Consider the following 27,461-nt stretch of genomic DNA (forward strand, 5'->3'; position numbering starts at 1 on the left):
TCGCGTGCTATCCACATAGAAAATGACCCCCTTAGTTGGACAAACCATTTTGAATATTGATCTCAGTGATTATTAGAATGCAACTTTGAGAGAGATTTATTTTTCTCCTTCCTTAACAATTTTCTTTAACTGAAGACCATTGTAATATTGTTTAATTTTGTCCCCATATAGCAGAGTTAATAAGCCTTGATTGTAAAAATGTATAGCATTCTTAATTTTATAGACTGCAGTCTGTTTTCGATGTGAGTAAAACATGTTTAATCAAACAAAGACCAGACATGTTTGATTCCTTTCATGATCCGTTTTCCAAAGTTTCCCAAATCTTTTAAATCTCTAAAGCTATCATTATTCAAAAGTGGTGTATCTGAAGATAGTCTACTAAGCCCATCCCTGTGTGCATGGACTTGTATATTTTTATGCTTTTAGCCACATGTGACAAACTCAGCAAGTTGGAAAGATTTTCTCCGTGTGGTATATTCAGATGGCTTGCACACTTGTAAATTAGGAAGAGTGCGTTTAGCACACACTTTATGCCAATTGTCAAACACAATTTACCTGGGTAGTTTTTCTTTCAAAAATTAGTGTAATATATATATATGTAGTAAAAGCATCCTGTGTCCTTTGCTATTTTGAGAAGGCATCTGAGGGGTAAAATAGAACACATACATTTGAAAACATCATGCTTTTGTAATGTTTCCTTTTTTTTCATGGAAAAAATGGTATACCTAGCTTAGATGTTGTAACATTTTACTTTATCACATGTCATGAAGAGGGAAAGATGACAAAAACTTGTGCTATGCAAAAAAAAAACAAACAACACACTGCCTGCTCTTTCTTATGACAAAAATGCTTTTAAAGAGTTTCCATGGCACTCATCATTTTAAAAGTGCTTGGCTAGACCCAACACTCTATAGAACCAGCCTAACATTGAAACCTGACACATGCCCTTCCCATCCTATTTTACCTCAGCTTTTATCCTCTCTCTCATACATACATTAGCAATCTCTATACTCTGGATATGTGTACAGAGTCTTTTGGTCATACCCATAATTTTTGCTCACCCACAGACTTACATATATCATGGCCAAAAGAAATCCCTGAATCTTATGCTTCACAAAGCACATATTCACACATCACTTTGCCCTGCACGCTCAGGTCTTCATCACAAACATGCATTATTGCACCACATAGCACCTCTATATACTCTGTATATCTTAACGCTGATCTTACTAGCACACACAACAAACTCCAAGACAACCATCTCAATAGACACACAACTCTCTCTGTATATATATCAGAAATGTACATTCACTTCTGTGCCACACACAATTATACTACATGAAATGACACGCTATTCATGCAAAATGTAAAATGTGTACTGAAAATCTGTTTAAAAGCATGCATATTCTTTCTTTTTCTCCAGTTCCAAGGGTGGTATTCCCTGTTAGGGGCTTTCCTATCCATCTTAATGTTTCTTGGAGTTGGAGGGATGGGGAAATAGATGGACACCGTCTTGCCCCCCTGCCCCATTCCCGGTTCTGACTGCAGCTGAAAGGGAAATCAGAAACACTTTCATCATGAAGCAAAATATAACCCAGAAATGGAAAGCAAGACTAGGCTGCACATAAAGCTGCACATCCAACTGGGTACACCCAGTTCTGGTGGAAAACCTGAACCGAAGGGGTCTTTAGAGAGGAAGCCACAATGGCTTGTCTGCACTAAACAAAATATAATACCTAGCGTGAAGAAAAAAGTTCTGAAGACAGATCTGGGAAGAGTTACATCTTTGAACATACACAGGAACTGCACAGGTAGAATCCAAAGAAGGAAGAAAAAAGATGCACTACATAGAAACATAGACAAAGCTGGTGGAGAAGGACCATAAAGCCCGCCCTGTTTGCCCAATTTCATTCCTAGTTAAGCGTAATAGATCCCAATTGATTCCTGGATTCCCTTTCCCTTCTTCACCATTGGGAATCCTCTGGCTTATCCCAGGTTTCTCGAATGCCTTAATTAAATGTTTTCATTTATATTCCATTTTTTATGACTGGTAGGCCACTTCAAAATGGATTACATTCAGGCACTGTAGGAATTTCCCTCTCCCTAGAGGGCTTACAATCTAGGGGCCTGATCTACTAAGCTTTTTCCCATAGTAGACATAAATAGGAGAAAAGCCTTAGTAAATCAGGCTCTAACCCCCTCATTTATCAAAATGCGCTAAGGCGTTTTTGCATGCGATAGCACCATATTGCATGGTATGATGCAAATCTGAAAAAGAGGAGGAGTTTGGGGTGGGTTTAGTTTTAAGCTCCCAGAGACCCAAGGGGTGGGGGGGGGGGGAGAGAGAGAGAGAGACACTAGCTATAATGTCCTCACACTAGATAGGTATTTATATCCCTATGGGAAGCCCACCTAGTAACTCGAGGTGAGGTTTAGGTATTAGTGTAGGGGTTAGGGGCCACTTTGACATTCAAAATGAGACATACGAACAGAACAGTGCTCTCTTGTGAACATTTGATGACCCTTGTAATGAGGAAACTCACCCAAAGATGAGATTTGTGCAATGTTCTCTCAACCTAGCTTGATGTTACCCAGGTAGAGAGTCCATCATAGGGATATAAATACCTATCTAGTGTGAGGGCATTATGGCTAGTGTCTCTCTCTCCCCCCCCCCCCCATTACCATAAAACACACCCCTTTTTCTGTTGCACGCGATATTTAGTGCATTTTGATAAATCCAGGCCGAAGTTTGTAGCTGAGGCAAAGGAATGTGAAGTGACTTGTCAGTCATAAGGAGTGTCAGCAAGTTTAGAACCCTGATTTCCCTGGTTTGCTCAAAAAATGCTATACAGCTCCTCCCATAATAGCGTGCCTTCAGACACAGACAACATGTAAAAGCAAACTTGCATCCACACACTCAGAAGCCACCAAGCTGGAAAACAAAACATATGTAAAGAAAAATACTCATAGTGTGCATGTCGAGAGCCTTTGATTGTTATTCTTTCTGTCCATCATATCCCAAATCTACAGACTTCCCCTCCTGTTGTCTAGGAAGAAGGGTGGATTTAGATTTAGTTACTTTTCCAAACCCATGCTCAAGGCAAGTTGCAGTTCAGGTACAATAAGTAGGTCTTTGCTCCAGAAAGCTTACAATCTAAGGGCCAAATTTAGTAAGGCTTTTTTCATATTCTATATCTATGGGGGGGAAAAAGCTGAATAAATCAGGACCAAGTTAGTACCTGAGGCAATGGAGAATTAAATGACTTGCCCAAAATCACAAGGAGCATTAGATAAAGAAGAGGAAGTGATCGGTGGCTCTCAAGCCGAGTGGAAGGCCTGGTTGGCTGTGCCTGACCTGCCACAGGAGAGGAAGGTGGAGGCAGCGGCCCTGCCACCACTGCGAGAGGAAAACGTCGGCAGCCTCTGGGCCGCATGGAGGCACAGTGGCAAGGCCCGCCATGCAGGAGCTGAACGTGGGCGGTCTCCGGACCGCTGAGGAAGAAGGACAGTGTCAGCGGCCTCCAGGCTGCGCAGGCTGGATAACAGCGGCTCCGACCACCGCGGAGTACGAGGAGAGCAGGCACGCTGGCAACAAGGAAAGGTGAGAGGCTGCTCACGGGCCGACCGAGAGCAGAATCGTAACACTAGAGGTTTGAGTTCACCTCTCCTTAGCCACCTCTGTGTCAAATCTTGATCCAAATGGGGAGGGGGGGGGTGTTCGGAAATAGCTCTCTGTATTTCCCACTATATGTGTGCTCCTGCCAATTATCCTTCCTTGTTTGCTGATCTGATTATTTAAAATGTTTTTTTTCTCTTGTTTTGCTATTTCTGTAGCTTCTTTCCCTTTATGTGCTGTTAGATTTTCAGTCATGTCCTCTATTCGCTGGAATGATTGACTAAGTTTAAGGACCGAGATCGATGATGCTTGCTTGATTTCATACTTCAGCACTGCTTGAACATTCGGGTCCATTGATGCCATTAAGTATGCTTGAAGGCCTGTGATGGTAGCTCTATATGTGTAATCAATCTGCTGTGGCCATTTAACACATAGACTATATTGTATTCTCTGCAAAAACTGTCTCTTTATGGCTCTGCAGTAAGCTGAGATCGTCAAGTATAGAGCACAGCAAATAAAAACAAAGTATTTATAGGAAAGAGTCTGCCCTGATGGTAATATAGCTGCCAATAGGACAGCTGTACTGCTCTGCTAAGCCTGTGTACCATGGTCTGGGGAAAGTTTAAAAGAGTGCCTTTGTCTTTTTGTCAAGATTAGGAACTGAATGGCTAACACAGAGAGAGATTGCTGTGGATTACGGATAAAATGGTTCACAGCCAGCATAGAGAAAACTGGTAAATCCTGTAGATTCTATAACATAGGACAGAAACGGTTATACCCCTCGTTACTGGATGTCAAATGTTGATGTCAGAAAACCTGCATACAGAAAGGCATAATAAGGTGGCATGTCTCATCCGCTAGAAATTGTGTACACATTATAACATTGCTGTACCACAAAAGCGCTGGGAATACGACCCTAAGAGAATTATAAAGAATAAAGAAGTTGTGATCACCAGGGACATTCCTGTTCCAGCAGATCAAAAGTTCTATGCAAGAAACGATGGCTAATGCAAAACAGATTATCTTGCACTCAGCAATCAAATCTCCATTTTATATAATCCTTACTACTTTTACGTTTCAAGGACACTGCCTACCAGTTGGACAGAAAACTAGGAATCTAGGTGTAATCCTGGATTCCAACCTTTCTATGAAAAGTCACATCTCTGCAATGATTAAATCCTCATTTTATAAACTCTGTTAGAGACTGAAATGTTTACTAGAACCTCATGATTTTTGCTCATTTTTTAAATCCTTGGTTCTGAACTCCCTTGATTATTGCAATTCATTGTATCTCGGCTTTCCAGTTAGCACTCTTTGTCCATTGCAAATCGTGCAAAAAATCAGCCACCAGGATCCTTAACTGGAACAATATTTAGATATCATATTACATCTGTATTATCGATGCTCCACTGGCTCCCAGTTGCACAACGCACTCAGCATAAAGTGTTGACCCTTATTTATAGTCTTCTTAATAATGACTTGTCCGCATGGCTCACTAAGACCTTCCACCTTTATAAACTTGCCAGGCATTTGCATCTGCAACCAAGAACTTATTGGGAGATCCAACTATTAAACTGATGAGACTTGACGTTACCAAAAATAGAGCAATATCTGTCACTGGTCCACATTTATGGAACTCTATCCCAGAGCAGTCACGAAAATGCTCCTACTCTGAAGTCCTTTAGAAAGGCACTGAAAACTTGCCTTTTTTCATTAGCCATTAAGCCCAATGATGTGGTCCCAGTACAGTGAATTTGCCTTTAAGATCATTGTCTTTTCCAATAGGTATTGTCATTGCCTTTCTGACATATTTGTTTTTATATATTTTAATTATGTATGTAAACTATGTAAACCATCATAAACTACAAAGTAATGCGCGGGTTATAAATTTTAAAAAATAAATAATAAGAAATAAGAAAAACAAATGTTGTGGTCAAGGAGAAAAACACAAGAACAGCATTGCTGATAGAAGTCTCAGTACCAAACGACTATTCTGTGAACTGTATGAGGACAGAGAGAAGATCCTCAAATACCAAATGATGCAGAGACTAAGAAAATGTGGCAGAAAGATTCGGAAACAGTCCCAGTTGCATTGAGTGCCACTAGCTTGATTAAAAAGTATTTCCAAGCCCATCTGGTCATGTTGACTGTGCATATAACATCTTATGCACTTCAGAAGGAAGCTCTCTTTGGCACAATGCAAATATTAAGAAGGGCATTAGCAGTGAATTTGAAAGGTTCCTTCCTGTATGTGCACAATTAACCCATTTGGAGGCATTACCCTATGAGAGATCCTACTAGTCTGCCTTAGGCCTGTCTAATTGGCTTACACTTGGGTCTGTGGCTTACACTTGTGTCTGTAAAGCCGCTGTGACTCCAGGTTATCCTGATTCAAAAGACAAGTAAACGTGTTATAGTTCTTAGTAATGTTAGAGCTCAGGAGAGATTCCTAATTTTAATCCTAGTTAAAAATAAAGACTAGTGCTCAATATTTTTGCTCCCTATAGTTAGATTTAAGAGTGACAGTGTTCAACTGCCTTTACTAATATTATTTGGGGTTGCTGTGCTGTAACTTTCCCTTCCTCTGTGAGAGTGTGTAAAGAGCATTTAAGCAGTAACTTCTTCCCTTCATTTGTCTCAAAAATTCAAAAGAGAGACAGCATGTGCTACTCTCAGGACACACCACAGATCCAACTTTCTATGTTCCTCCTGCAGTTCTTATGCAGGGAAAAGCGAGGAAACTGCTCCCTCTTCTTCTGATGACAAACTCCAGAACACGCTGGAGTTCTCTCTACTCATTGCTGGAATGATCCATTGTGACAACTTTCTGTGGGGATGCTTTAGCAAATGGGTCATACCATCTTTCTACACTCAAAAATCATATCTTTTTCAGAAGCGACACATTGTTTAGTAAACACTCCAATGGGTCCTTGCATGTAGAGGCTAAAAAGCACTTGCCAGTATTCTTTGCATTTTTGTTTCTGAGCACAGGGTTGATATAAGGAAGTACTGGTGACCTCTAGTGATGAAAATTTTATATTGCACTTGGCACTGATGTTTATTTTATCTTTTGTGATTCTTGGGCAACTTTGACAGAGGCCACTGGAGACCATGGGTATAAAAAGTACTGGCTGACTTTGCACCTGCTTTATAGTGGGTGCAAAATATGCATGGCAAGGTATACATGGAGATCCCAAAATGGAATTTCCACATGTACTTTCTCATTCCTGCCCTTTCCTGGTGCAGGTATGCGTGCATATATGAGAATGCAAATGCTTCTAACCATATTGAGTGGGGGGGCGTGGGGGTCTATTTTCAAACGGCCCATCTATCTGTGCTAATCCATTTTAATGTAGCTAGATCTGTTTGTAAATGTTTGTCTCTAAATAAGCAAAGTAGAACCAAGGATATATTTGTTATTCTATGCAAGTCTGCATATCAGAGGAGTCCAAGATTCCTCTGTTAGGTACTCTTTAACTTTAAACATCTTTATTAGGTAAAACAGCACTATATTTGAAAAAGAATTGTGTATTACAGAAAATATAATACCACACTAATACCAGTATGCAAATATGACCATGCCCTATGCACATCTGAAGCATACTCAGTTTCCAGTAATAATGGTTTCCCTTGATTTTATAACACTATTCAATCTATCTTCCTTCATATTTAATATGACAATGAAGTTTTCTCTGCTAACATTACTATTCCCAGGTTATAAAAGTAAATCCAGCAATTATTGTCTGTGGATTGATGAGAGTAGATAGCATGAAATGCTAGTCTGTAATGTTTCTACTATGTATAGTTGTTTAGCACCCCCTAGTGCTTGTTTTCATGTTAACAGCATGTACAACCTTATCTAGACTTGTATGTTACATAAGAACATAAAAACATGTTCTTATGTTGTGTGCACTTAAGAAGGTACTTCGCAGGAACTCAGTGTTTTAACATATTTTGACAACATTTCCCATCAGTTGCATTAGCTGCAGTATTTTTAGTTCTACATTTTTAAAATGTAAGTTAATACTATTCATCTTTTGATAATGATGTTTAATCAGTTCTTTTTCTTGTAAGTCCTTTTAATATCCCTCTCAAAATGTCTGAATCTTCAGTTATGTCCCCTCAGGAAACATAACATACATGAAATGCACATATAGGTGTGCTTGTCTTGTCTTTTAACCAATGCACAGAGTTATATTTCTCTTTACATACATATACTTTAGTAAATTTTTCTATATTATAATCTGACAACTCTGGGCTTTTCTTTTTCTTAAATGTCTCAGAGAAACAATCCATTAAAATGAACACTGCAAACTATTCCTGAAAACATTTCTTTGGGCTAGAGACTGGGATAGATGAAGGAGCAGAATGGCTCAAATACACCAGTGAATAAACACTGGTTTACATACATGAATGTATGTAAACCAGTGTTTATGTATGTAAACCAGTATGTATGTAAACCGAAGTGGTATGCACGAGGTGTAAACCGAAGTGGTATGCATATATGTATATATACATATATACATATATGGTATATGTATGTATATGTATATATATAACCATATACATACATACATATGTATGTATATGTATGTATATGTATGTATATAAACCGTATGTACAGGTTTAGGTGTAAACCGAAGTGGTATGCACGAGGTGTAAACCGAAGTGGTATGCACTAGTGCATGAACTCCGGTATATAAAAGCCTTTAAATAAATAAATAAATAAATAAGTCAAAGCAGGATTTATTTTTTAATTTCCCAATAACAAAAGAAATAAAACTAAAGAAAAGCATTAATAATAAAGCAACAGCTTAACTGGATCCTTCCAATGCAAAGAACACATTATTATTATTATTAATCACATGTATAGCGCATATAGAAACTCATGGCAGACAGTCCTAAAGCTTTGAACTTGCAATTTAGTGAAAACTGAAAAACAAGACATACAACAATAACAAATAAAAGGCTTTGAGCTAAGGTGAGATGATATGTAAATTTTGCATGAATCCCGGTATATAAAAATGTTAAATAATAATAATAATAATAATAAGGTAGCAAGGCCTTGATTGAGAAGAATTAAAATAGGTGGTTATATGTGGGATTCAACTGAGGATATATATTTCATATTGGACAATGTTTTTTATTTAATGTAAATAGGCATAGAATACCCCGGTTCTATGTAACACATTGTGAAATGGACTCCCAGTCTAGAGGTCAGATATATCAAAAACTTGAAAGAGCAGAAGTATTAAGATTCAAGTATTAAACAAATTGGCAGGAACTAAGCCAGATGGGTTATATACAGCTGGGCTCAATGTTGATTATCCATTAGAGCCTGGGATAAAATTTAAGGCAGTCTGAAAAGGTGGGTTGATAAGTCACTTAATTGGATAAAGCTGCAAGAATCAGGCAATCTACAGCACATAGGAAAGACAGGAAATGAGGTGGGTGAATGAAGGGCAGGGTGAACAGGCCAGCAGACACATTGCCTCTTTGCCTCTCAAGAGTCAGCATTCTTAGCAGTATTTGGGAAAGACAAATTAACATTTCACTCCTTAATCCAGTGGTATTCAGCCCTTAAGGACCACCAATAGTTTGGGTTTTTAGAATATCCCTAATGAATATGCATGAGATAGATTTGAATTTTCACTGCCACTATTGTATGCAAATCTGTCTTATACATATTCATTAGAGATATCCTGAAAACCCAACCTGTATGTATCCCTCAAGAGCTAGTTGTGAATTCCAGTGTCTTAATCCTTTAACAGCCATGCAGTGATTTCAGAAAAATATGCAGGAAACCATTTAAACACTGCTCTTGACTTCTCCCAGGTGCCAGGAAACAGCACTGAAAAGGAGATGGCAAACTCATACAAAATCAGATTCTTCCACTTTGCTGCCAGAGCTTACCCTGCAGCCCTATGGACTCTGCAGTCTCTTTTCTTCTACAAGGCTTTTCTGCTCCCTGATAAGGGAATGTCACCTGGCCTTAGACATTAACAGCCTGAAAACTGTACTCCTTTACTGGCCTCATCCAACCTGCAATCAGAGGGTTTGAAAACCGGTCCGGATTTAGACATAATAGGATCAGATTTTCAAAGAGCTAGCATTGGACGTCTAAGACCAATGTTAAACACATGACTTTAGTTTCCAAAAATTTGGATAGCCTCATCTTAGTGCTGAAATTCCATCCCTTAAGTACATAACATTTTAAGCATATACAGTAAAGATTGTTTAAAGTTATAATGCTTTTTGTTAGGCACACAGAAAAATAACTTTATGTATCTATGCCCTTTAATTTGCATATTGTATTCATCTATAAAAATGAAGTTCCAAAAATGTAGTCATTAAGGGAGTAATTTCACAACAGCCTGCATACATTTTAAATCAATTACGCACAGACTTCACACCAATTTTCAAAGGGAAAGTACACACATACTTTTTCTTTGAAGATTATCCCACAAACTACCTGCGCACATTTACACCTGCTAATATGAGCGTATAGGTTTCCCAAGGAAATTTGTGCATACGTGTGAAAATACAAGAATATGCAGTTAAGTGAAACCTCACCTCTCCTCCGCTCACCATGGTTGAACTTGCATGCATACAGGTTGTTATGCTCAGCGGCTGCAGGCGGCTGCAGCCGCTGTTGCTCACCTCTTTGCTGCATTAGCTCCGTTAGAAGAACTCGCGGCCTGTGCCAGCTATCACCGGCCTTCCACCCTCCATTCTCAGGCCTCCTCGAGGGACATGGACGCCGCCGACCACCATCGTACCCGTGGGGTTCTCTAGGCGCGCACTCCCCAACCTGCTTTAACCACATCATGACGGGAACCTCGGGGGCATCCCCATCAGATGACGTCACTCAACCTGGATACTTAAGCTCACCGGCCCAGACCTACATCGACTTGGCAACGAGTTCACTTGCTACAATTTCTATTCTCTCTGCAACTCTGTTCCGGTTCCTGCTTCTGTGTTGGAGACTATCGGGTACCCGCTCCTCGGGGGCCCTATCTCGTCTCTTAGCTATCCGCTCCTCTGAGGGCCTACACATGGATTCCTGTCTGCCTCGCTTCTCGAGGCTTCTCCGGACCTGCTACTGCCTTCAGTCACTGTGAGTACTACACTGCGGTTCCTGTGTTTTCTCTATGTGGGATCTCTCTCCGGTGTACCCTGCTCTACCATGACCTTCCACCAAGGGATCCTCTCATTTACCATCTCTACGGACCCAGTGGATTTTAGTGACTGTACTTCTACCTGCACCCCTGCTCCTCTGGTAGTGCCATTACTAACTAGCTACTCCAGTTCCATAGCTGAGTCTGATGTCAGCAGCTGTGGTGCCGCTCCATGGCCCACCTCCAGGGCTCACTCTCTCTCTCATACTACCCGCTGCTGTATCCCATCTCGCAGCCAAGACTCCGACTCCCGACTGTAAGGCTCAGTGGGGCTCCTCCCTCTGGGTGGTTCCACCTCTCGCCTCGGTCAAAGGGTCCACATACTTACAAATCCTAACAGATTGCAAAGTCCATGAACCCGGCCCAGCTCTCAGCCCTCCTGGCCATCCCTGGCCTGGCCCAGTGAATTTCAGATCAGCAGAAAGTTCTGGAGAACTTGGCTAATGCCATAAATATCTTAGATAATCGGCTGGACACAGCCTCGACATCTGCCAAATTGAGTTCTACTCCACAGATGCCTCCGTTCCAGCCACTTGTGCCCTTGCTGGCACCACTTCAATTTTCAGGTGACCCCCTTGTCCTGTAGGGGATTCTTGAGCCAGTGCAACATGTACTTCTCCTTACAGCCTGCATACTTCCCTGATGTAGCTACCAAAATGACTTATATCCTATCTCTGCTGGAAGGACGGGCATTGGCCTAGGCATCACCCCTCTGAGAGCGAGCGGATCTGATCCTCCAAGATCTGCCGGGCTTCCTGGCCCTCTTCCGCTCCATCTTTGACAACCCTGCTCGTAAGACCGTCGCCAGCTCCACTCTACTGCACCTACATCAAGGTACCAGACCCCTTACTGACTTCGTCATCGAGTTCAGGACCCTAGCGTCTGAGCTGCACTGGGATTTGTGTTGTCCTCATGCCATCTTCCTCGAAGGGCTGAGTCCGCGCATCAAAAATGAGCTAGCAGCTCGAGAACTCTCCGAGTTTCTAGATGCCCTTGTGGACCTTGCAGGCTATATCGACCGCAGTCTTCGTAAATGCTCACTTGAGAACAAAGGACCTAAGAGGATGGCTACTGACCCTCCTCGTATCCATCCAGTACCATCCACAAAGACTGCTGTTCTACAAGATACCGATGAGGAAGAACCTATGCAGATGGGGCGCAGCCACTTGTCCTCAAAGGAGAGATGTCGCTGCCTATAATCAGGACAATGCTTTTAAGAAGAACATGCCATACTGGGTCAGACCAAGGGTCCATCAAGCCCAGCATCCTGTTTCCAACAGTGGCCAATCCAGGCCATAAGAACCTGGCAAGTACCCAAAACCTAAGTCTATTCCATGTTACCGTTGCTAGTAATAGCATGGACTGTGGTCAACCTGGACATGCAGTACCCACCTGCTCACTATGTCCGGGAAACTTCCAGGCCTAAGTTCTGCCAGAGGACTTCTCCTAGGCCTGACATCTCCTTCTCCTCCATTGACATTTCCTGTTTCCATTAACTCGAGTATCCTGGAATTCCACACCCTAGCCTTAGTGGATTCCGGGGCTGGTGGCAATTTTATCCTCCGACAGCTGGTAGAGCATCTCCGGAGATCCCCACTGTATGCACTCCTACACCATTACTGCTCTCCTCCATCCATAGTGAGCCACTGCCTGGCGAGGTGACTTCCTCAACAGTTCTGATCCAACTTCATACCCAATCCATGCACATGGAGACCATCTCCTTCCTGGTATTAGACAAGGCCATTCAACCGGTGGTTCGCGGGCTACCGTGGTTGAAACTCCATTCTCTACAATTTGACTGGGACACCATGCGACTTTCCCAATGGGGTGCCTCCTGTCATAAGAACCTCCTGGAGGTTGTGTCGCCCCTACCTTGCTTAACTATCACGATGTCTCTCCCAGGTCTCCCTATACAATACTCCACCTACGCAGATGTATTCTCAAAGAAAGCTGTGGACACGTTGCCACCTCACCGCTCCTTTGATTGTGTGATAAACTTGCTCCCAAATTCCGAACCGCCTCGCGAAAAGGTGTACCCACTTTCGCTAACAGAAACCAAGGCGATGTCGGACTACATACAAGAGAACCTGGTAAAAGGTTTCATTCAGCCTTCTAAGTCTCTGCTGAAGCAGGATTCTTTTTCATAGGGAAAAAGGATGGTTCCCTCCAGCCGTGAATAGATTACCGAGGCTTAAACGAAATCACCCAGAAGGACCGATACCCCCTGCCACTAATCTCAGACCTGTTTGATAGGCTCCAAGGGGCCAAAATATTCTCCAAATTAGACCTGAGAGGGGCCTACAGTTTGGTCCGAATACGCCAGGGTGATGAATGGAAGACTGCTTTTAACACCCATGACGGCCATTCGAATACCTGGTAATGCCCTTTGGCCTTTGTAACGCCCCAGCAGTGTTCCAGAACATGATGAATGAGGTGTTCAGAGACATGCTCTATCAGTGCATTGTAGTCTATCTGGATGACATCTTGGTATTCTCACGGGACCTCCAGAATCATCGCCGAGATGTTTGCAAAGTTCTTCAGCGCCTAAGGGACAAATCGCTTGTACGCCAAGCTAGAGAAATGTTCTTTTGAACAGGAGACAGTCCCTTTTCTTGGCTATGTGGTCTCGAGCCTTAGCTTCCAGATGGATCCCCAAAAGAGCATCCAGGACTGGCCTCAACCAGCGGGCCTGAAAGCACTTTGTAGATTCCTGGGATTTACGAACTACTATCGGTCATTCATTCCACACTGACCGCCCTTCTCACTGCCGTGACCCACAAGGGAGCTATCCTCTCACAATGGTCATCTGAGTCCATATCAGCCTTTCAGAGACTTAAGGAGGCATTCCTTAGAGAACCATGCTTACGCCACCTGGATCCCCGACGACCTTTCATTGTTGAAGTTGACGCATCCGACGTCGGTGTTGGTGCAGTCCTGAGCCAACATTCTGCCAACCACACTTTACATTCCTGCTCCTTCTTTTCTCACCGCTTCTCCCTTGCGGAGCACAACTATGGAATAGGGGACAAAGAACTATTGGCAATAAAGCTCGCCTTCGAGGAATGGTGCCTGGCTTGAAGGGGCTCAGCATCAGGTCACTGTATATACAGACCACAAGAACCTAGAATATCTGGACCAGGCGCGACGCCTTAATTACCGACAAGCCTGCTGGTCGCTCTTTTTTACTCGGTTCAATTTTGTACTATGGTACCAGCCTGCTGATAAGAATACCCGAGCCCACGCTCTTTATCGGTCCTTCACCACCGAGGACGTTCTGGATGTTCCGTGTCACATCATCAATTCGGACAAGGTGCTCCTTTCAACCACATTCACTGTACCACCTGGGAAGACAGTGGTTCCCCGTCCGCTTCAGAAAAAAATCCTCTGGGCGCACAATTCCCTGTTAGCGGGCCATCCTGGCCAAGCCAGAACCCTATCGTCACTTCAGAGGTTCTACTGGTGGCCAACTATGAGGAAGGACTCCCAAGCCTACATGGAGTCATGTCCCACCTGTGCCAGTCAGAAGCCACTGATGGGCCGACCCTGAGGTCTCTTGCAACCACTGCCCGCACCCAAGTGAACCGTGGACACACATTGCCACTGATTTTATAGTGGATCTTCCTACGTCCAATGGCAACAATACTATTTGGGTCACGGTGGACAGGTCAAACGTAGCGCCGGCGCCATTTCTACAACGCACGGAGGTCCGAGAGTAAAAGATCACACCGGGACCTTTCCTCTGGACCCCAGGTAATTTAAGGCATTTTGGGGGGGTTCGGGAGGGTGGGGGATTTATTTTAAAGGGTCGGGGTGGGTTTTAGGGTTGTTTTAGTGTGCCGGTTTTCCCGCCCTCCCCCTTCCCCCGATTTACGATTTTTTGACGATAAATCGGGGGAATTGTTATTGTATCGTGGTTCTAACGATTTTTGACGATTTAAAATATATCGGACGATATTTTAAATCGTCAAAAAACGATTCACATCCCTATTGTCTATGCTGTTTTTAGTAGATTCCATTCTAAACATTCCTACACTTCCCAAGGGGCACTGTTACTAAATGGAGTGTACCATCCACTGCACTTTCTAAACTTGTCCTTTGTTAAATGGACACTGTGTTAACTAAGGAGACCTGAGTCCTTAGAATCACAAAACTTTACTGGCTTTTTTGGCAACATGTTATCTTATTGCGTGATGATTTATTTTTGAAGCTCTCAGTTAAATGTATTATAAAATTTCACAGGGTGCATTTTCCTTTGTTGATCCTTTGCAGTTGGAGAGATTTATGAAGGAGCAGGTGTAAAGTCTTTATCTATGTGTAACTCTGTTTGACATCAGGGCAGTGCCAACATGCACATAGTAGATATGAAATACATTTTCTACTCGGTAGCTTGTTTCCTGACTTATATTTTTGTATTATTTGAGTATTCTATTTCTTAAATCCCTTCTGTTGCTTGTGGATTAGAGTTATATTAAGAATTGTGTTTAATTTTCTGATCTATGTTAATTTTTTTTTTGTCATTGTATAATGTTGTCAGCTATTATTTCTCAAGTATATTTTTCTGCCAATAATTTGTAAAGTTATGTAAATAGAATAATTAAAACAAAGCATGGATTATGTAGAAATGTGTTGCACTTGGAGGTAGACCCTTGTCCTGGAGCAGTGGAGAATGGCTCCATGATACCAGGAAGCACCTGCCCCCAGGGGACGGAGCACAGGAGGAGACAGAGGCTAGGATAAGCTTCACCGCTTGCCGTGAACAGTAAGGGAGCATGGTCGGACACACGGCTGTAGGTCTGGAGGAGCAAGGAAGGCCAGAACAACGTAGGCGATGACAAGGCAAGGGATAGAGCCAGAAACAAGAGTCGAGGTCAATGGCAGCTGGAGTCAGAATCAGAGGATCAGTCCGAGGAGTAGTCAACGAAGCAGGAGTCAGGTTCCAGAGGTCAGACAAGATCACAAGGCAGGCAGAGGTCAGGATTCAGACAGCGAACAGAATGGTCAAGGAGCAGGCCAAGGTCAGTACCTGAGAGTCTGAGGGTACTACCTGGGAAGACAGGACAGACAGATACTGGAACAGAAGGACGCTGGACAGTAGGATGCTGGAACAAGACTGGAACAAGACTGTGAACGCAGAGGCAAACTAGTACACTTACAGTGCCCACCCGATTGCCAAGGCAAGGAAGTGCAGGTAGGGACTTCATTATATCGTACATGTAGAGGCGTGCGTGTAGGGGCATGTCCAACGCCACTGGGGACGCCGAACTCTGGCGTGAGGCCTGGTGCATAGTGGAAGGCTCGGCGACCGCCGCCGCTGGATGCCGAGGCCTGGAGGAGCTTGCGGCTGCCGCTGGGGAGGCCGATCCATGACTTGCAGAGGAGCTAGCGAGGTGAGCAGGCCCATGCACGGGCCAGGCACAGATGGGGCACGCGCAACAGTACCCCCCTTCTAGGCCTCCCTCTACGCGGCCGTAGCTTTTCAGGATAGGTCCTATGGAAAGTCCTGAAGAGCTCTTTATCAAGAATGTTGTGGTATGGCTCCCATGAGTTCTCCTCGGCCCCATAACCCTCCCAGGCTAAGAGGTATTCCCATCTGCCTCGACACCAATGGACGTCGAGGACCTCTCTTACCTGGAGTGACGAGTCCGTTCAATAGAGATCCACGGAGGTGAAGTATCTCTATGAGAGGGCCAGGAGAGGACCAAAGGCTTCAACAGAGAGACATGGAATGTGTTGTGGATGCCCATGGCATGAGGTGGCTGAAGTTGATAAAACACTGCTCCCACTCTTCGAAGCACTGGAAATGGGCCAATGTACTTGGGAGCCAGGTGATGAGAAGGGAGTCTCAATCTTATGTGTCAGGTGCTTAACCACACCTTCTGACCAGGACAGAAGAGTAGAGCGGGACGTCTATGGGCATCAGAAGTGCTCTTGGAGTACTCAGCGGCCTGGGTAAGGTGTTTTTTGACTTGAATCCACACCTGACGAATGGTGTGGGCCATGAATTGCGCAGCTGGAGAAGGAACAGTCAGAGGAACCGGAAGTGGTAGCCGAGGTTGTCATCCAAATACCACGGAGAACAGAGATACATCAGTGGCAGCAGCGACGTGGGTATTATGCGACAGCTCAGCCCAGGGTAACAGATCAGACCAGTTGTCCTGCTGGTCATTCACGTAGGAATGACGGAATGTTTTCAAGGTCAGGTTGGTCCTTTCACATTGACCATTGGCCTGTGGGTGATAGGCTGAAGTGAAATTCAAGGCAATGTTAAACTTTTTGCATAGAGAGTGACAGTACCTGGCGGCAAACTGCGGTCCCTGGTCAGATATAATTTCCTTTGGGAGTCCATGAAGACGGAAAATGTGTTTCAGAAACAACTTGGCTAGTTCTGGGGCCGATGGGAGGCCCGGCAGGGAAATGAAGTGACCCATTTTCGAAAAACGGTCGATGATGACCCAGATTACGGTATTGTTCTGAAACGGAGGCAGGTCTCTGATGAAGTCCATTGAGATGCTGGACCATGGCTCAGTAGATGCTGGAAGCAGTTGGAGTAGGCCCCAAGGTCGTCCGGTAGGTGGCTTCTGTTGGGTGCAGACGGGACATGAATCTACATAGTTACGGGAGTCTTGCACCATGTTGGGCCACCAGTAATATCTCCACGACATCTCTAGGGTCCTGGTATGACCCTGGTGTCCTGCCAACTTGGAATCATGGGCCCATTTCATAACTTGTTCACGTAATCTACGTGGAACAACAGTTTTCCCAACTGGAACTGTAGTGGTCATGGCATGAGATACGCAGGAAGGATCTATGATGTGTCTAGGAACATCAGGAACATCCTCAGGCTCGAAGGATCTTGATAGTGCATCAGCACAGAAGTTCTTGGAAGCTGGGCGATAACGTAGAACAAAATTAAACCGTTCAAAGAAGAGCGCCCATCGGGCTTGTCTAGGATTCAAAAGTTGAGCTTCTTTATATTCTTATGGTCAGTGAAAATGGTAAATTTATGTTGCGCCCCTTCCAACCAGGGGCGCCACTCTTGGAGTGCCAACTTGACGGCTAGACGTTCTCGGTCACCAATGGTATATTGCTGCTCTGTAGGAGAGAACTTGTGTGAGTAGAATGAACAAGGTATCAATTTATCCTTTGGAGAAAACTGACGGCTCCTGCTCCAATTGCAAAGGCGTCGACTGCGACGATGAATGGGCGTCTTGGGTCTGGATGCTGAAGACAAGGACCGGAACAGAATGCTTCTTTGAGCGTCTGGAAGGCGGCTTGTACTTTGGGAGTCCACACACGAGTGTTAGCCTCTTTCTTGGTCATGGTGGTGAGCGGAGCAGCTAGGGTAGAATAATTGGCAATGAAGCTCCTGTAATAATTAGTAAAGCCAAGGAAACGTTGAAAGGCCCATAGGCCTACTGGCTGGGGCCAGTCTCAGATCACCTGGACTTTATCTGGTTCCATGGAGAAGCCTCAATCAGATATGATGTACCCTAGGAAGGGTAAGCTATTTCGCTCGAAGAGGCACTTTTCTAACTTGGCATAAAGGTGATTTTCTCTTAGACATTGGAGAATGATCCGAACATGATCTCGATGGGATTCAAGGTCTTTGGAAAAGATCAGGATGTCGTCAAGCTATACGACTACAAATGAGTACAAGAAGTCTTGGAGGATTTCGTTCATAAAGCGTTGAAAGATCGCTGGAGCATTGCATAGCCCAAAAGGCATCACGGTATATTCATAGTGACCATCTCTTGGGTTGAATGCGGTTTACTAGATATCTTCTGGTTGGATGTGTACCAGATTGTTCGCACCCCTCAAATCCAACTTGGTGAAGATCCGTGCCCTTGAAGGTGGTCAAACAGCTCACTGATAAGGGGCAGAGGGTACCGGTCTTTGCAGTTTATGGCATTGAGCCTTCTGTAGTCAATACAAGGGCATAAACCGCCGTCCTTTTTCTTGACAAAGAAAAAGCCCGCTCCAGTGGGAGAATCAGAGGGACGAATGAACCCTTTTTCTAAGTTCTCTTTGATATACTCAGACATGGCTAGGTTTTCTGGACGAGACAATGGATAAGTTCTTCCCTTGGGAGGAGTCGTGCCTGGCAGAAGTTTTATGGAGCAATTGAACTTGCGTAGTGGAGGCAAGGTGTCTGCCTTCTGCTTGGAGAAGACATCTTCAAACTCAATATACTGGGTAGGCAAACCAGATAGAGTGGTAGACTTCAAGACAGAGACTGCTGGAGATTCTTGATGTAGACATGTCTTCTGGCATTTGGAACCCCACTGCACCAACTGCAGAGCATGCCAATCGAACTGGGGTTCGTGGACCTGGAGCCAGGGCAGCCCCAGGATGACTGGATGTGTAGAACATTTTAACACATAGAAGGACATCTCCTCCTCGTGGAGAGTGCCCACGGTAAGACGGACAGCCACTGTTCGATGGGTGATGAGCCCTGGAAGATTTTCTCCTTGAATGGAGGCAATGTGGAGGCTCATATCTAATGCCTGAAGAGGAATGTTCAGAAGCTTGACAATGTCATCCAAGATGAAGCTGCCACAGGCTCCTGTATCAACAAGAGCAGAGGTGGCGAAGGAGTGGGCCTCGATGCCCAGAGAGACTGGAAGCAGGAGTTGGGGGCCGGTGACAGTAGCACCTGAGCTTGGGACCCCGCCGGGCTCAGGCGTTGCAGTTTTCCGGATGGATCGGACAGGACGAGGTGAGGAGGTCCGTGCGCAGGCCAGGCGCTGATGGGGCGCGCAACAGAAATAAAAAACAAAAAAAGTATGATCTGAATCACGAAATATGATTGACTTGATCCAATAAAAAAAAAGAACTTGTTTGTTGACCCTTAATTCTATATATTCATGAGGACTAACACACAATCCCAAAACTACACCTATACAAGAAAACTCTGATTTTCGACAGCACTTCAGTGCAGAGTCTTCAACAGGTCTTCAACAGGTGAAGAAGACTAGAATTTTGCATTGCCCAGGACTTCCTTTTACCAAACTCTATAGTCATACATGCCTTCCAATGGCTCAAGTCTAATTTGCAACTAGAAAATGAGTAGTCATATTTTCAAGTTTGGCATTACCTTGACTCAGTAACAAAGGAAAGTGTGAATGCCTTTTTGAATACCCTTTTTGATGACTTGATGACTTGGTCAGTCAGTGAGTACATGTCAGTCTCCAACAATTACAAAATCTGAAAGAACATGCAGTGCTCTAATACAATATCCCACTTTTTAATTAAACGGAAAGCAAAATGCGACAGTGAAGCCACAATAACTCGGATGCATAGGACCTTCACTATGTTGAAGACATTAATGGAGAATATTCTTCTCCAGGAGATGCAATTAAAATTATAATTAGAATGTATATATTCATCCTAATGGAACACGCAAGGCAGGAATAATAAATAGAAGTGCTTGTTTGAAGTGGAGCTCCTCATAAGGATCTTTTATTCATTGGGATGAGGTCATGAGAACTATTATAAAAATGATAGCCACACACATTCTCAATTCAATACGTTTGTGACTTCTTGATAAAACTGTTAATTTTCTTATTTGGTGAGAAGTACATATTTAAATGGGTTTGTCCAGCTAAGTTTGGACTTAGCTGGTCAAATCCCGAGTTTTGAATTTTCTGCCCCACCGAACAAGAAAGCTTTAACTGAGTAAGTCATTACCACTAAAACATGCCTGGATTAAGAAGAGTACAGCAGCCTCCTGAGGGCAAGGCTTAAACTTAGCCAGGTAGCACTACCTGGCTAAGTTTATCCAAGTAAGGGGCCGATGCAATAACCTGCAGTCAGAGGCGGGTTGAATAGGCGCTAATGAATCCCCTAATGCTATAAGGGGATTAGTGCCTATTCAACACGCGATCAATGTAGAATGAGTCTAATAGCGCTAATCACATGCAAAAAAACCTGCTTTTCTGTACTGCCTCCTACTTAATATTGTTGCGATATTAAGTAGGAGGAAAATCAAAATTAAATAAAGTTAAAAAATAGAAAAAAAAAAGAAAGGCGTCCATTTCCTGAACCCCCTGGCTGTGCGGTGTTTAGGAAAACCGACGCCAATAAACTCGGCATCAGTTTTCCTAACCAGCAGACCTCCTACACCGTTCTGGTTCTCGTTAGCAAGGAGGAGCTAGGGGCACGCAAGCAACCCTAGCACCTCCTTACTAACATCACCCCCTAATTTAAATATTGCATGGTGCCCCAAGAAAGCGGGCGCTGACTGTCCAGCTCCTGCTTTCTACGCATATTTATTGCATCGGCCCCTAAGTCTGGTCAGGGTGGAGAGCAGGTCTAATATTATCTTTGTATAATGATCAGAATCACTTTTAATTTGGCTGGGTATATTCAGCAGGAAATGTGTCCTGCTGAATATCTCAGCTATAGTTTACCTGGGTAAGTTGCCAATTGCCGCCCCACTCAGTATTTTATTTATTTGTTTGTTTGTTTATAAGAATTTTTTCCCACCCTTCCAGGGTTCAGGGCAGGGTGAAAAATTGGCAACCTAGAGTTAGGGAGATTTTCACTGAAAATCTAGGTGTCTAGATTCAGCTAGAAATTCACTTAAATCTAGGTGGCCAAATTTGGGACACCTAGCAACTTAGGTCACTCAACCTTAGCTGCAACTGAGCATCTAAAACCTAACACCATGGAGTCACAATCCCTTCCCTCCCATCACCCGATATAATAAATCTCATTCAGTCTACCAAACTTCTCCAACCGCTACCCCTCTGGAATCTCTACTTACGATTCAGGAGGGTCTTCCTTCTTTGCGAGCAGAAAGGATGCTACTAACATAGGCATTGTTCTGTACTCTGCCTCCCATGTAAATGTTGACTCCACACCTTATGTGCTGAGAGTATACTGTACCTGCATCTACTGCAGAGGGATGCTCTGTGTGTTTCTATATGAGCTCACGTGCCATCCTGGAGCTCCTAGTAAACTGTTATCCTTTCTCTTCTTCTCTGGGAGATGATATGCAGGCCTGCAAATACTGGATTATTACGTAGTAGCTGGTAGAGCTACTGTGAGAAATGTGTACTTCTAACCCCTGTAGTCTGTCCAGAGTAGGCTTGCCACTTCACCCAGCTCAACCCAACGTGCGTAACCGGGTCTTCATTTTATCCCATTGTATGCTTAGAGATAAAATTCTGATTTTCTTAGGGAAATCAGAATTCCACATGTGCAATGGGGCAAAACCAACATTGGATCTGCATTTTTCTGTTGAGTTGAGTAAGATTGCAACACAAATCCCCAGAGCCATATAAAATAGTGTTTCCCTATTCTATGTGATATCGCATGACTTGGCTTTTCGTGATATCGCTGAAGTTCTGGATTTAATAGAACTTTTGTGTTATAACAGAATTTTCTGTTTCACCAGAATTTATATATACTTACTAAAATGTGATTGTATTTATTTATTTATTTTTTGCTGAACTGTTTTTATTGAGACTTTTATAAAATGCTTTGAAATAGGAGTTGAAAACCAGGCCTGATTCACCTGTTTTTGTTTTTTTTTACAATCCAGAGCCAGTCGATCACCCTAATTTTCCTACCCCTTCAATTATAATTCTATGGGTGTGATCTTCCTCACATCCGTGCTCTGTGAGCATATCCTTGAAGATTAACCCTTTCTTCTTTGTTCACAGAGAGTGGTACCTGAATGGAAACTACCTAGTGGTGATGGTTTCAGTCACAATTATTTTACCGCTGGCACTGATGAAACAACTTGGTGAGCATAACAGATTAGAGCAAGTGTGAGAGAGGGGAAGGAAGATGGGGGGTTACATCTAGACAGATGACACTGATTTACAGTGCCTGGTGATGAGGAGGGGGACAGTAGAATGGCAACAGTTGTGTGACAAGATAACTTGAGTTCATCAGTAGGTTTGCTAATTTTGAAAAATTTAATAACTGTCTAGTCTTTCCTTCCCCCCAACCTCATCTCTCCCTCTCCTTCGCAACCAACTTCCTCTCCCTGGACCTTCTCCCATCCACTACCTCCTCCTCCTCATGTATCTTTTCCTCTCCATAAGTTTCTCTTCCCTTATTCCCTGTGGACCTTTTCTTCAGAATCAGGGATAGTCATAAACTCACCTATGGTGGCAGCAGTGACAAGTTATGAACTGCGCCAGCATGCACCATTCAAAGGCCCTGGGGATCCAGAAGGAGTGGGTCCCCCAAGGGGTCAGACATGAATCAGTCCCAGTCTTGGCATCTTCTCAACTTGTCACTGCTGCTGCCACCATGATCAGGCCTATAACTGGCCCCTGCTTCTGAGAAAATATTTGTGAACAGGGGAAGATTGGAGAAGTTCTAGGGGGAAGGAGAAGGGTTTGCTACTGTGGAGGCCAATAGTGGACTAGTGGAAGTTATATTGTTGGTTTAACAATATTCTATTGCTTGCCTCCCTTAATGAAATACAGCCAGACTGGCCAAATATCATCCAGTATGCAGTCCTAATCATCAAGAACAGACTTATTCATGCATGCTTTTGCCCATTGATTTATGGATGTAGCCGTACTGTTGTATCCACCTACAAATACCCAAACACAGAGTAGAACAGTTACAGGGGCACATTTAAAACTAATCGGAGAAAGTTCTTTTTTACTCAACGCACAATTAAACTCTGGAATTTGTTGCCAGAGAATGTGGTTCGTGCAGTTAGTATAGCTGTGTTTAAAAAAGGATTGGATAAGTTCTTGGAGGAGAAGTCCATTACCTGCTATTAAGTTCACTTAGAGAATAGCCACTGCCATTAGCAATGGTTACATGGAATAGACTTAGTTTTTGGGTACTTGCCAGGTTCTTATGGCCTGGATTGGCCACTGTTGGAAACAGGATGCTGGGCTTGATGGACCCTTGGTCTGACCCAGTATGGCATTTTCTTATGTTCTTATGTTTACTTTAATTAAAAATCACTGCAGCTACATTTCTTAGTCAAAACCTAAACCTCGATCAAGATTTCGGAGGATAAGAGTCCGCACACAGAAAGTTGGCAAAAACCCACGCAAGTTACACTAGGTTTCAAAATGGACTTATGCACATATGACTGCTTTGAAAATTAACCCACCAAAATGATCCTGCACAAGTTACTCCTGCACGCAAATGTTCCCTAAAAAAGTATGCGCATACTGTCGGATATTTTAAAATATATGCCCCACCCCAGCTCTGCCCCCAGGAATGCCTCTGTTTGGTCCAGGTAATTTTACCCCCATATTAGTTGGGCAATTTTATAAAAGGCCATTTCTGCACAAAAAAAAGCTATTGTATATGCAGAGGTCTCTTTGAAAATTACCCCCATAAAGATAAATTCAGCAATTATACAATTACTGAAGCAGTTATTTCCTAGTTACGATCCTTCTTCTGTCCTACTTTGGAGAGCTCCAATCTGATTAGGAGATCCTGGAGTATTTGTAAATACTATATCTATTCTCCCAGCCTGCTAATAATTTCCACCAGTTTTCCCAGCAAGCTGCTCAAGTCTCTTCCTTTTGTCTGTTCATGCTATGTTCACATGCTAGTGTGTGTTATCATTGTTTCTACTGGAAACAATTTAGTAGAATTAGGGGTCACGTTTTGAAACTCCAGGGAGGAAGACTTAGAAACAATGTCATGAAATATTTCTTCACTGGTGGATGCCTGGAATGCCCTTCCGGAGGAAGTGGTAAAGACTAAAACTGTGAAGGATTTCAAAGGGGCATGGGATAAACACTGTGGATCCCTAAAAGGCTAGAGGATGGGAATAAATAAAAAAGATTAACCGGCACGGAGTGGCAGTTACTACCCATAAGAGAAACATGGGGGTGACCTGCACGGAGCGGCAGTTACTACCCATAAGAGAAACATGGGGGTAACCTGCACGGAGCGGCAGTTACTACCTTGGGAAGCTTGCTGGGCAGACTAGATGGACTATTTTGGTCTTTTTCTGCCGTCATTACTATGTTACTATTAGTTCCATTATTTCCAGTTCCAAAGATACTGTCAATATTTCTTTCAAAATCTGTAATTCTCTTGTTGAAGTCTTTAGGGCTAGCCATTCCCTGTCCAGGACTGGCTGCTGGATTTTATCAGGCACACACTGCACTGCTATCACTCTCCCACCTGTGAGGCTTTAAACCAGGTAACCAAAATCTCCAGGCGCCAAAACATTCACCTGACACAACAAAACAGAAATATCAATATGACGAATAAAGACTGGAAATAGCCAGTACAAGAACCAAGCAGTGCATGACTGTCTATGAAGAAACTTCCAGTAGGCATTCCCACCAAAGAGCATTTGCTACAACCTTCAAAACATTTGCAGTGTTTGTAAGATGTCTGAAAAAGGTGAAGAGCAAGCATTAAGACCAAGCATTAAGGATGTGAGTAGAATTGGTCAAATTAAGAGCCTCTCATAAGAATTAATATCTAGAAGGTACGTCAGTTCCAGCGACTGGAACAAGTCCAGAGCTTTCATAAGATCCAGATCTGGTAGGAAAGGATAGAGCTAATATGACAAATATAATTAGGACTTCTGAGGCTAGGTGTTTATAAATTGCAAATTTAGGTCCTTATATTTACAGGCAATTAGGTAGTTTTGGAGGGGCATTTTTAGGTTCATTCAATTTATGAAGAAAAGAGCCACCCAAAACTCTACCACAATTTAAAAACAATTGAGGTTGGGGAAGAGAGACCTGGGTGTCATGAGGCTGGGGCGCTAGCAGCAGAGTGTGTGTGGCTAGGGGTTAGTGAGAGTGGGGTGGGGGCAGGAGTAGGTGTGTGTGGCTAGGGGGTGGTGGTAGTGGGGTGGGTGTGGGTGTGTGTAGTAGGAGGTAACAAGATGAGGGAGTGTGATGTAGGGGTGGGTATGTATGTGGCTAGGGGGTAACTGAGGGGCTGAGACAGGTCCTTTCTTCTTCCCCCCCCCCTTCCCTATGCTCCCTTCCCCTTCTTCATCTTCTCTCCCACTTCCTTCCCTTCTTATCCCCCCCCCCCACCCCTGTTTCCATTGCACTCCCTCTTGCCCCCTCATCTCTTCACTAACCTCAACCTTGGACCACCAGAGCTTGGATTCCCTGCTAGTCCGCTCCTCCTGCAGAGCCTCTTTTTTTTTTTTTTTCTTGGCCTGGTAGGATTTGGGTGACTGCCGGTCCCACTCCAATAGAATAATCAAGCCACTGCTCTCATGTTGCCTCCTCTTGACTTATAGTGGCTGAACAATGTCATTAAAGTTCCACCAGCTAGACCTAATTTGGGGGATTTTTGGTTAAAACCAAAAAAATAATAATTTCCCCATTGGGGATGTTTTTTTTGGGGGGGGGTTCTCACTTTTAAACAAAACTCAGAAGACCTAAACATAATTCAATCATATTTGTCCAGTGTACAAACTATGATTGCTGGAATACGTTCCCTTTTGTAGACTTTCATCAAAAAATGTTCAATCATTTTACTATACAATGGAATAAGTGTCATATTGTGTCAAATAATATTGCCCCTTGTCAATATATGATACCATTGGGTTTTCAGAAACAGAATGATTAATATCACAAACAGAAGAGGTAGATAATCAAACTTCCTATGGTCCAGCATACCTCATGGATAATATTTTACATATAAAGTTTGCCATAATAATCAAAGCAAAACTACTCTGGTGATTTTCCTTTATTGCCCTCCCTCTGAAAAGTGCCTACACAAATTTGAGCTTGCTATTTGTGCAGGTACTTTATGTAGGCAAAACAATGCAATTTCTTGCCTCCCCCAACTCTGTTCCAGGAACTTCTACAAGGATACGCAGGTAAAAGTATGCACATTATTGACATAAGTGCATACTTATACCCATTAAGAGAGTAAGCAATAAGCAATCACCCATTTCTGCAGGTAAAACAGTGCTTTACCTGTGGAAACAGCTTCCTTTATAACCTCCCTTAGGATTTTTACAATTATTACACTCATAAAATTTATGTGCATACTTTTTATAACATGGGTAGAGAAAGTATGTGTGTTCCTGAATTACAAATATACGTTCATACTAAAACATATGAGGAGGAGTAGTCTAGTGGTTAGAGCAGTGGGTTATGAAGCAGGGAATCCAGGGCTCAAATCCCACTGCTGTTCCTTGTGATCTTAGGCAAATCATATTACCCTCTGTTGCCTCAGGGAAAAACATAGATTGTAAACCTCTTGGGACAGGGAAATACCTACAGTACCTGAATATAATCTGCTTTGAAGTGCTGAAAAGCAGAATATAAATCAGAAAAGATACATCCTTCTGGGGCTTAGAAATACACAGTATTTTATAAACTGTGGGGCTCCAGTTGTATGGTTTATAAAATACCAGCATAAATTTCTGCAGGCCACTTACATGCGCATTTGGTAAATTATGAAGACTACTGAAAACTGGGCTGTAAATGTGTATTCCTCTTTATTGGCAGAGGGAGAACAGTTAAATGAATAAATTCTGCTGTCACTGATTTGCACCAGGAAGTTGGCACCAATAAGCTGACAGGGAGAGCTGCTGGCTGAAGCAAAACTGTAACCTGGACAACTATTTGGGGGTTTTTTTTGGCTGCAGCAAGCCTCTTGCAGTGCCACTTTATATCATTTTGCTAGTATTTTGTGGATTAACAACTAGTCTGTAGCAACTATTAACAAATGTAGCTGCAAAAAAA

The 27,461-nt window shown here is 43.2% G+C and overlaps 1 protein-coding gene across 3 annotated transcripts in view; it reads left to right on the forward strand.

Annotated features, from left to right (window-relative positions):
• LOC115090486 (sodium-coupled neutral amino acid transporter 3-like) overlaps window positions 1-27,461 on the forward strand; it is a 328,123-nt gene that overhangs the window by 231,187 nt on the left and 69,475 nt on the right. For all 3 annotated transcript variants that reach the window (XM_029599646.1, XM_029599647.1, XM_029599648.1), the window contains one exon: window positions 22,461-22,543. In XM_029599646.1, coding sequence (XP_029455506.1) covers window positions 22,461-22,543 — 83 coding nt within the window. The remainder of the gene's footprint in view (window positions 1-22,460; window positions 22,544-27,461) is intronic.

Source organism: Rhinatrema bivittatum, chromosome 4 (assembly GCF_901001135.1).
Source record: "Rhinatrema bivittatum chromosome 4, aRhiBiv1.1, whole genome shotgun sequence".
In the NCBI taxonomy this organism is placed as follows: domain Eukaryota; kingdom Metazoa; phylum Chordata; class Amphibia; order Gymnophiona; family Rhinatrematidae; genus Rhinatrema; species Rhinatrema bivittatum.